General features: G+C 47.8%; 1 protein-coding gene across 1 annotated transcript; it reads right to left on the bottom strand.

Moving 5' to 3' along the window:
• On the bottom strand, positions 1 to 9,120 carry SDHC (succinate dehydrogenase complex subunit C). The gene is given in 7 exon segments (XM_087705172.1): positions 1 to 1,080; positions 2,472 to 2,521; positions 2,524 to 2,634; positions 3,557 to 3,618; positions 6,728 to 6,829; positions 7,406 to 7,462; positions 9,041 to 9,120. Coding segments are annotated over 7 exon segments (507 nt in total). The 5' UTR covers positions 9,061 to 9,120; the 3' UTR covers positions 1 to 975.
• Between the last annotated feature and the right edge of the window lie 1,970 nt (positions 9,121 to 11,090).

Here is an 11,090-nt window from a genome sequence, read left to right as displayed (position 1 = left end):
TCAATTTTTCAACGTTTATTATTAACCGGAAAATAATCTTCATGGAGTTGGGGGTGTGTGTGGACAAACCCCCAAAAGAGAAGAGACTTCATTTTGGGAAAGGGGGCTGTGACAGCCAGCTCAACGTTCGCAAGTGGAAAAGCAAAATCGAGACGGATATATTTACAGAAAACTAAACGGGTGGGTTATATTTTTTAGGGAGGGGAAGTCTTTTGACGTCGGTTCAAAAGCGACCAGGAACGATTAATCCGAACAATTAATTTAATTAAGGCCGAGAAAAAAAAAAAACTGCCCAAAATTTAATTGCAAAAGTAGGGGCTGTTCCTGACCCCCCCCCTACCCCCTTGCAAAGCAAAGTTTGCAAGATTTCAGCCTGCCTTCACACACACCCAAACACAAGTCCCTCCGAGCTCCGGGCCCACTTGGAAAAACAAACAACCATAAAAGCCAGACTGGAGGTTGTCAAACCAATGTGTGACTCTTCTGCGCCGGCTCGCTCTCAATGGACGGCGTTGTTCCTTTTGCGGAATGGGTGTGCGCCCACACATTCGTTTGCACGCTGGCCCCAGGTGGTTCTTTCAAAGGGGGAGATTGTTCTGAGAAAGCAGCGGAGAGCAAAGGGGCTCGCGTTCGGCCCGTGGAGAATGTCAGTTTCGAAAGCTCAGCCGTGTTTTTTTTAAGCGGCGGGGTTTTAAACCTCGGTCGGGGGGAAAGAGTAAAAATTGTGGCTCTCTCGCGATGAAAAGAAGTGAAGAAAACTAATAATAATGAGAATGAGAAAGATCCTACCAGAATCCATGGAGAACGGTCTCCAACTTTGTAAAGGAAAAAAAAAAGTGAATTTGGCCGATTTCAGCCCCTTCAATATTTTTCTAATTAATAAGCCGAAGTCCTTGATTGAGCCCGATTTTTTTCGGGGGTGCAAAGTTAGAAAGTTGGGGAGCGAGCAAAGGGAGAGGCGTGTTTCGTATCTCGTCACATGGCCGCGATCCCAAGGGAAGAGAAAACCGTCAGGATGAGAACCAGTACACCTGACTGGTACAACTGGGGTATCTTGAAACCCAGGCCCATGTCCCAGGCCTACAAAAGAGGAGACAAAGAGGGCGTCATAACACGAGGAATTAGAAGCTTAACCAGGGGGTAGCACCCAGATGACCTCTCCAAATGCATTCTAACCATTGTGCAGGAAAGGAAGGAAGGAAGGAGAGATGGATGGATGGAAGGAAGGTAGGTATGAAGGAAGGTAAGAAAGAAGGAAGGAAAAGAGGAAGGAAGGAGAGATGGATGGAAGGAAGATAGGAAGGTAAGAAAGGAAGGAAGGAAAAGAGGAAGGAAGGAGAGATGGGTAGAAGGAAGTAGATATGAAGGAAGGTAAGAAAGAAAGAAGGAAAAGAGGAAGGAAGGAGAGATGGATGGAAGGAAGTAGGTATGAAGGAAGGTAAGAAAGAAGGAAGGAAGGAAAAGAGGAAGGAAGGAGAGATGGATGGAAGGAAGGTAAGAAAGGAAGGAAAAGAGGAAGGAAGGAGAGATGGATAGAAGGTAGGTAGGTATGAAGGAAGGTAAGAAAGAAGGATGGAAGGAAAAGAGGAGGAAGGAGAGATGGAAGGAAGGTAGGAAGGAAAGAAAGAAGGAAATAAGTGGAAGGAAAAAGGAGAGAATGGATAGAAGGAAGGTAGGTATGAAGGAAGGTAAGAAAGGAAGGAAGGAAAAGAGGAAGGAAGGAGAGATGGATGGATGGAAGGTAGGAAGGAAAGAAAGAAGGAAAAGAATAAGAAAGGAAGAAGAGATGGATAGAAGGAAGGTAGGTATGAAGGAAGGAAGGAAAATCAATAGCCCTTAGACTTATATACCGCTTTACAGTGTTTTACAGCCCTCTCTAAGTGGTTTAGAGTCAGCCTCTTGCCCTCATCAATCTGGGTCCTCCTTTGACCCACCTCGGAAGGACGGAAGGCTGAGTCAACCTTGAACTGGTCAGGATCGAACTCCTGGCAGTGTGCAGTGAGTTTGTTTGCAGAACTGGAGTCTAACTACGGCTCTTAAATAAATATGAATCGGCTCCTAAGTGTCTGAATTTTGGTCACGGGGATGCTGTAACGGTCATTAAGTGTGAAAAACGATCACCCGTCTGTTTTTTTCAGTGCTGTTATAACTTCAAACGGTTGCTAAACTAAGAGTTGTAAGTCGAGGACTGCCTGCAATGGCATGTGGGAAAGACCTTGGGAGGCAGGGGGAAAAGAGGCTGCAGTCGGATAAGAGACAGCTGAGCCCTCAGTTGATAATGGGTAGAGAAGGAAACCCAGTTTCTCGGGCTGTAAAACTGGTGGGGAATCATACATTCACACAGGCAAGATTCTGTCCATGGAGCTTTCCCACAAAGTAGGACTAACTCAAATGCTCGCGTCCCCTCTCTGGTTTGCCCCGCGAGGCCGACATACTAGCAGTAGTATTGGTTTGCTCAAAAGGCCGCTTACCAAATGCCGAATCCCATTCCAGGTGTGATAGGTCAGAGGGAGGGCCAAGCAAACTTGGCAGAATAAATTAGAGCGGGTCCCAGGGAGAACGACTTAATCATATCCAGGTAGTCGGGAAACTGTCCAGGAAGAGCCAAGGCACTGACCGCAAAGAGAGACACACCTGGGGAGGCAACACATCCAGTAGGAATAGGATACAGGTAGTCAGTCAGTCAGTCTATCATCTCTCTACCTACCGTATCTATCATTTGTCTGTCTATCTATAGTATTTACTATCCATCCATCCATCCATCCATCCATCAATTATCTCTCTCTCTCTCTCTCTCTCTCTACCTACCTACCTACCTACCTACCTACCTACCTACCTACCTACCTACCTACCTACCATCTATTTTCTATTTATCCAACCATCTTTCTATCAATTTTTCTATTATCTATTTACCTTTCTATTTTTCTATATCATCTATCTACCTACCTACCTATCATCAATTTTTCTATCTATTATCTATTTATTTTTTATATCTATTTATCTATATCTATCTATTTTTCTATCCATCCCTCCATCTTTCTATCAATTTTCTATCAATCAATCAATCTATCATCTATCTGTCTTTCTATTTATCCATCCATCCATCTATCAATTTTTCTATTATCTCTTTCTATTTTTCTATATCTATCATCTATCTACAGTATTTTTATTTTTCTATCTATCTATATCTACAGTATCTATCATCTATCTATCTATCTATCTATCTATCTATCTATCTATCTATCTATCTATCTATCTATCTATCTATCTATCTATCTATCTACAGTATCATCTATCTATCTATCTATCTATCTATCTATCTATCTATCTATCTATCTATCTATCTATCATCTATCTATCTATCTATCTATCTATCTATCTATATCTATCATCTATCTATCTAATCTTTCTATCTATCTATCTATCTATCTGTCTGTCTGTCTGTCTGTCTCTCTACCTCTATATCTACAGTATTTCTATCTATCTTCTATCTACAGTATCTATCCATCCATACATCTTTCCTTGCCAATCAATGAGGAAGGAAATGATGAGGCACCTAGACTCATTCCCACGCCGGTCCCGCGGTGACTGATGGACATCAACATCGGCAGGGTCCACCTAAAAGGAAGGAAAGGGGGATGCTGTAATGAGCTGAACCCAGAAATGACACTGCTGACGTTTCTTTACGGAAAGGAAAGGTCATCCTTAGAAGAATTAATCAGTGGAACACCTTGCTCCAACACAGGAGGTTTTGGTGAAGAGATTGGACAACCATTTGTATGTAATGGGATAGCTTCTCCTGCTTGAGCAAAGGGTTGGACTAGAAGACCTCCAAGGTCCCTTCCAACTCTTGTATTATTTTTCCCTCCTCCCTCTCATTGGGGGTTTTCAAGAAGAGATTGGGCAATCATTTGTCTGAAATGCTACAAGGTCTCCTGCTTGAGCAGAGGGTTGGATTACAAGATCTCCAAAGTCTCTTCAAACTCTGTAATCCATCCTTCCTTTCTTCCTTCCTTCCTTCCTTCCTTCCTTCCTTCCTTCCTTCCGTCCGTCCGTCTCCCTCACTGGGGTATTTTAAGAAGCAACTGGTCAACTATTTATCTGAAACAGTCTAGGCTTGATCAGGGGGTTGGACTAGAAGACCTCCAAGGTCCCTTCCAGTTCTGTTATTCTGATATCCATCCTTTCTTTCTTTCCTTCTCTCTCCTTTCTTCTTTCTCTCTCTCTCTTTACCTGTTTCTCTCATTCCCTCCTCTTTCCTTCCTTCCTTCCTTCCTTCCTTCCTTCCTTCCTTCCTTCCTTCTCCCTCACGGGTATTTTAAGAAGCGACTGGTCAACTATTTATCTGAAACAGTCTAGGCTTGATCAGGGGGTTGGACTAGAAGACCTCCAAGGTCCCTTCCAGTTCTGTTATTCTGATATCCTTCCTTTCTTTCTTTCCTTCTCTCTCCTTTCTTCTTTCTCTCTCTCTCTTTACCTGTTTCTCTCATTCCCTCCTCTTTCCTTCCTTCCTTCCTTCCTTCCTTCCTTCCTTCCTTCCTTCCTTCCTTCCTTCCTTCCTTCTCCCTCACGGGTATTTTAAGAAGTGACTGGTCAACTATTTATCTGAAACAGTCTAGGCTTGAGCAGGGGGTTGGACTAGAAGACCTCCAAGGTCCCTTCCAGTTCTGTTATTCTGATATCCTTCCTTTCTTCCTTTCCTTCTCTCTCCTTTCTTCTTTCTCTCTCTCTTTTTATCTGTTTCTCTCATTCCCTCCTCTTGCCTTCCTTCCTTCCTTCCTTCCTTCCTTCCTTCCTTCCTTCCTTCCTTCCTTCCTTCCTTCCTTCCTTCCCCCTCACGGGTATTTTAAGAAGCGACTGGTCAACTATTTATCTGAAACAGTCTAGGGTCTCCCGGCTTGAGCAGGGGGTTGGACTAGAAGACCTCCAAGGTCCCTTCCCACTCCGTTACTGCCGCTATTCTCTATCCCGAGTGCTGAGCTCAGGCCAGGCCAGGCCAGCCAGGCCAAACTGTTCCAGGTCTTCTTCTGAACTGCTCCCCACTCCAAATTATTCGAGGAATCCTACCAGAGAAGGAACACTGGAATCTGCGGAGGCGGCTGAGGAATGAGAGGGCCACACGGGGGGAGAAATTCTCCTGGACAGAGGAACAGGCCAAGGACTTAAAGAGAAATTAACCAAGATTTTGAGCTTGGCTACCAATGTTGGGGTTGTGACTTCTCCCCCAGGGAGCAACTCAACGCAGGTCAATGGAGGCACAAGTTGTCCTTGACTTATGGCTGAAAGGCAGCCCTGGAGTTACGGCGGTTAAGATTGTGGTGGTTTGGGAGACAGGTTCATGGGGCCTGATTTTTTTTTTTAACGACCTTTTTGGCGGTGGCCATTAAGTGAACGGTGCGGTCATTAAGTAAACGGCCACAACAGAGAACACGAAGAGGAGGAGGGAAGCTCAGAGTGATGGGTTAAGTAGGACATTTCCATCCAGTGCTCTCTGAGCTTGGTGGTTTTCTTCCAGACGTTTCATGACCCAACTAGGTAACCTCATCAGTGCTAGAAGGGAGGAGGAGGAGGAAGGGGAGAATTGTGGGGTCCTTGGTGCTCTCTGAGCTTGGTGGTTTTCTTGGGAGACGTTTCACCACCCAACTAGGGAACTTCATCAGTGCTAGGAGGGAATGGGGCTTGTGGAGAGGAGGAGGAGGAGGACAGTGGGGTCCTTGATGTTCTCTGAACTTGGCTGTTTTGTTGCCGACGTTTCATTACCCAGCTGTGTAACATCATCAGTGCTTAGAAGAAAATGGAAGTTGCAGGGAGGAGGAGGAGGAGGAGGAAGGGGAGAAAAAGGAGGAGAAAGAGGAGGAAGGACTGTGGGGTCTTTGAGCTTGATTTCTTGCAGACATTTCATGACCCAAATAGGTAACATCATCAGTGCTAGGAGGGAAGGAGTTTGCTTGCTTGAAGAAAGCAAACCCTTCTCCCTTCTAGCACTGATGATGTTATCTAGTAGGGTCACGGAACGTCTGCAAGAAAACCAAGCTCAGAGAGCACCAAGGACCCCACAATTCTCCCCTTCCTCCTTCTCCCTTCTAGCACTGATGATGTTACCTAGTTGGGTCAAGAAACGTCTGTAAGGAAACCACCAAGCTCAGAGAGCACCAAGGACCCCACAATTCTCCCCTTCCTCCTTCTCCCTTCTAGCACTGATGATGTTACCTAGTTGGGTCAAGAAACGTCTGTAAGGAAACCACCAAGCTCAGAGAGCACCAAGGACCCCACAATTCTCCCCTTCCTCCTTCTCCCTTCTAGCACTGATGATGTTACCTAGTTGGGTCAAGAAACGTCTGTAAGGAAACCACCAAGCTCAGAGAGCACCAAGGACCCCACAATTCTCCCCTTCCTCCTTCTCCCTTCTAGCACTGATGATGTTACCTAGTTGGGTCAAGAAACGTCTGCAAGGAAACCACCAAGCTCAGAGAGCACCAAGGACCCCCTCGTTGCCCCCAGCTATAAAAATTCTCCTTTACTGGCATTTATTGACAGGGGGAATCCAGATTGTTGGGAGGCAAAGGACGCTGGCTCTGTAAACCGCTTTAGAGCGGGCGGTAAAGCGGGATATAAGGACGATCTCTGTTTCAACCCAGCCCACCTCGCGGATGTTAATTCCCGTGGGAAGGAATGCAATTCAGGACATTATGAAAGGCGCTCGATCGCAATTAAAGACGCCCCTTACTTGTAAATGCTGATATGCGGGGACAACGGGCGTTTGGATTCGGTGTTCTTCTCCCAAAACTTGGCCATTTCTTCCTTCGCTGACGTCGTCACGGGGAGCACGCTGGAAAAGAACCGCCGAGAACGCATTAGGAGGTAGACCCCTCCCCAAAAACACCCAGTTGTGAAGTTTCCCAAAAGATGCCCTCATTAATTTACGAGCCTCGAGACAAAGTTCGAAAGAAATCCATTCATTAGGATCGACATTTTGGCATGTTCTTCTGCGGAGCCGAAACTGATTTCCGCTTAATTGCATTTGATCTTTACCTCTGTATCCCCTCCCTTCTGTTTGTGTCATAAATCACATCCACCAACAAGGTGCTACAGCAGGTTATTTCACACGCCAGCTGTAGGAATATGAGACCTAACTCTGGTCAAAGATATGCATGGAATTCCCCTCCCTTTTCCTATGTCAACGATAGTAGTCATAGAAACGCTTTAAAAGTTGACATTAGTAATGTGTCCAGGCAGTCCTCAACTTACGACCATTTGTTTAGCAAGTGTTCAAACTAACAACTGGGCTAAAAAAGAAAGAAATTCATAACTGATCCTGGCACTTATGGCCATCACAACCATCACCGGGAACAAAATTCAGGGGCTTAGCAACCGACACATACACACAATCCAGATGGCCACTTACTGTCGCATGGAGAATCCCGCGTTCAGGCGGAGACAGAGGGATCGCCGGCCCGCTAATCTGAAAGAGAAAAAAATAATTATAACAGGATGCGTTGAATGGATAGCCCGGAGTTTGTCCTTGATGTGTTATCAGCCTACCTCGCAGGGTTAGCGTTAAGGATTTTCTGAACCGTGAGAGACCATAACGGTTGGGTTTAATAGTTAAGGCGCCAAGCTAAAAACCGGGAGACGGTGAGTTCTAGTCCTGCCTTAGGCATGAAAGCCGGCTGGGTGACTTTGGGCCAATCACCAGGAGACTGGGAGTTCTAGTCCCACCTTAGGCACGAAAACTGGTTCAATAACTTTGGGCTAATCACTAGGAGACGGTGAGTTCTAGTCCTGCCTTAGGCATGAAAGCCGGCTGGATGACTTTGGGCCAATCACCAGGAGACTGGGAGTTCTAGTCCCACCTTAGGCACGAAAACTGGTTCAATAACTTTGGGCTAATCACTAGGAGACCGTGAGTTCTAGTCCTGCCTTAGGCATGAAAGCCGGCTGAGTGACTCTGGGCCAATCACTAGGAGACAGTGAGTTCTAGTCCCACCTTAGGCACGAAAACTGGTTCAATAACTTTGGGCTAATCACTAGGAGGCAGCGAGTTCTAGTCCTGCCTTAGGTAGGAAAGTCAATTGGGTGACTTTGGGGCAATCACCAGGAGACGGGGAGTTCGAGTCCTGCTTTAGGTATGAGAGCCACAACCCCCCCCCCCAAAGTGTCCCCAGGACACTGATCTTCACAATTCTTCCCCCCCACCAACAACCCTGCAAGGTAGGCTGCGGCGAGGAAGAGCAAAGGAAGAGCGTTCGTGGCTGAGGGAGGACTCGAACCCAGGCCTTCACCCCCGACACTTTCCTTATGCTGCTTTGGATCCCCTGGTTTCATTTAAGATGAAACCAGGGGATCCAGTGGGGCCCTTTGCTCAGCTACGTTCACACGAGTTGCAACCCATAGGGGGCGCCATCCATGCTGGGCCATTCAGACATACACATCAGACACGTGTATGTCCCTCAATTTGCAGACCAGAGCTCCTTTCTCTTTCGCAAGGCAAGGGGTGTGTGTGTCGGACTACAGCGCCCATCACCCCCAGCTTGCCTGGGAGGAGGAGCCCTGCAGGCTGGGGAGGATGGGTTGTGCAGTCAGGCTCCGCTCCGTGCAACCCATAGGGGGTTGCCAGTCGGACCTAACACATCAGACACGTGTACGGCGCTCCCACGACTTGCAGAGCTCTTCCACCCCCTTCTCTTTCGCAAGGCAACTACAGCGCCCATCATCCCCGGCTGGCGAGGGACCTGCAGCCTTGCAGGCTGGGGAGGATGGGCTGTGCAGTCCGACGCCTCCCTCCCTCCCCAGAGGGGGAAAAAGGACTGAATACACGCGCAGGAAAAGGGAAGGAGGCGAAAAGGGAAGACACGTGTCTTTGGGTGCTCGTGTGAATCCCCCCTCCCACACCCGAATTCACCCCACGCGTAATAATCCCCCCTTCCCGGCCCCGAACAGGCGTGTTTTTCCGATCCGGGGGCCACCGAGAGCCTTCCCAGGCGAGACGAAGCCGCCGCGGGGCTCCCCGTCCCCTCCGGCGCGCCTTTTCTCCGGTCACCTCAAGACGGAGGCCGCCATCTTGGCCAGCAGGCGCCCCGAGTGCCCGCTGACGTCACCGCCCGACTTCCGTCGCCGGAGGGAAAGAAGGGCGGAAGTGCGGAGCCGCTGGGCGCTTGGAGGCGCTGCGGGGTGGGAAGGAGGCGGTGTTGCCCTTCCCGGAGGCTGGGGGGGGACGACTACAGTACCCATAATCTCCTACCCGGGGATGGGGGATGTAGTCCTCTTCTTCCTCCTCCTCCTCCTCTTCTCCACCATCCCTATTCCCTTACAGCAGAGTTTCTCAGCCTTGGCAACTTGAAGATGTCCGGACTTCAACTCCCAGAATTCCCCAGCCAGCGTTCGCTGGCTGGGGAATTCTGGGAGTTGAAGTCCGGACATCTTCAAGTTGCCAAGATTTGAGAAACACTGCCTTACAGCACTGATAATGCTACCCAGTTGGGTCATGAAACGTCTGCAAGAGCTCAGAGATCACCCAGGACCCCACAGCTGGGTGGGTGGGTGGGGGGGTCAGACTAGATGACCTACAAAGTCCCCTGTTAATTTGTACCTGCATCCGTTCTCCTCCTCTCTGCAAACCCTACTTCCTTTTAGCACTGATGATGTTACCTAGTTGGGTCATGAAACATCTGCAAGAAAACAACCAAGTTCAGAGAACACTAAGGACCCCACAAACCTCTTATTATTATTATTATTCCTCCTCCTCCTCTTCCTCTTCCTCCTCCTCTCCACAAACCTTATCCCCTTCTAGCACTGATGATGTTACCTAGTTGGGTCATCAAATGTCTGCAAGAAAATAAGCAAATTCAGAGAGTACCAAGGACACCACAGTCCCTCCTCTTCCTCCTCCTCTTCCCCACAATCCCCATTATTATTATTATTATTATTATTCCTCCTCCTCCTCCTCCTCCTCCTCCTCCTCCTCCTCCTCTCCTCAAACCCTATCCCCTTCTAGCACTGATGATGTTACCTAGTTGGGTCATGAAACGCCTGCAAGAAAACAAGCAAGTTCAGAGAACACTAAGGACCCCACAAACCTCCTATTATTATTATTATTATTCCTCCTCCTCTTCCTCCTCCTCCTCCTCCTCCTCCTCCTCCTCCTCCTCCTCCTCCTCCTCCTCCTCCTCCTCCTCCTCCTCCTCCTCCTCCTCCTCCTCCTCCTCTTCCCCACAATCCCCATTATTATTTCTCCTCCTCCTCTCTTCAAACTCTATCCCCTTCTAGCACTGATGATGTTACCTAGTTGGGTCATGAAACGTCTGCAAGAAAATAAGCAAATTCAGAGAGTACCAAGGACACCACAGTCCTCTTCCTCCTCCTCCTCTTCCTCTTCCCCACAATCCCCATTATTATTATTATTATTATTCCTCCTCCTCCTCCTCCTCCTCCTCCTCCTCCTCCTCCTCCTCCTCCTCCTCCTCCTCCTCCTCTCCTCAAACCCTATCCCCTTTTAGCACTGATGATGTTACCTAGTTGGGTCATGAAACGTCTCCAACAAAACCACCAAGCTCAGAGAGCACCAAGGACCCCACAGACATTCTCCTCCCCCTCCTTCTCCTCCCCTCCCCTCTTCCTCCCCTACATCCTCCTCCTCCTCCTCCTCTCCACCAACCCCTTTCCCTTCTAACCCTGACAATGCTACCCAGTTAGGTCATGAAACGCCTGCAAGAAAACCCCCAAGCTCAGGGGGCACACCAAAGGACTGCACGGTTCAACTCTTGAGCTTCTAAATATTCTCTAAATAAACCAACAGCGGTTTGCAATCCCAACATCTTCCAGTCCAACTGCCCACTTTGGAACTTGGCTAAGGCAAAAGACAACACAACACACGCTCCTTTGTGCTTTCTGGAATGTGTCGCGCCTACGAAAAACTGCGATTGTACTGAAATAGTGGCCTGAGAGGAAGATTTCAAAAGATTTTCAGGAAGGGGCCAAGGGTGTAATGTGTGAGACATCTGATTTTTCTTCTGCCTTACAGTTTTATCTTTCATTTGTAACAAGTTGAGGTTTAGCTTAATTAGGTTTATTCGATTTATTAAATTTATTTA

The sequence above is a fragment of the Thamnophis sirtalis genome, unplaced genomic scaffold (genome assembly GCF_051295495.1).
Source record: "Thamnophis sirtalis isolate CommonGarterSnake01/CBP01778 unplaced genomic scaffold, rThaSir2_p1.2 scaffold_2, whole genome shotgun sequence".
NCBI lineage: Eukaryota > Metazoa > Chordata > Lepidosauria > Squamata > Natricidae > Thamnophis > Thamnophis sirtalis.
The sequence above is the reverse complement of the archived record's forward strand: the minus strand, read 5'-3'. Positions and strand labels throughout refer to the sequence as shown.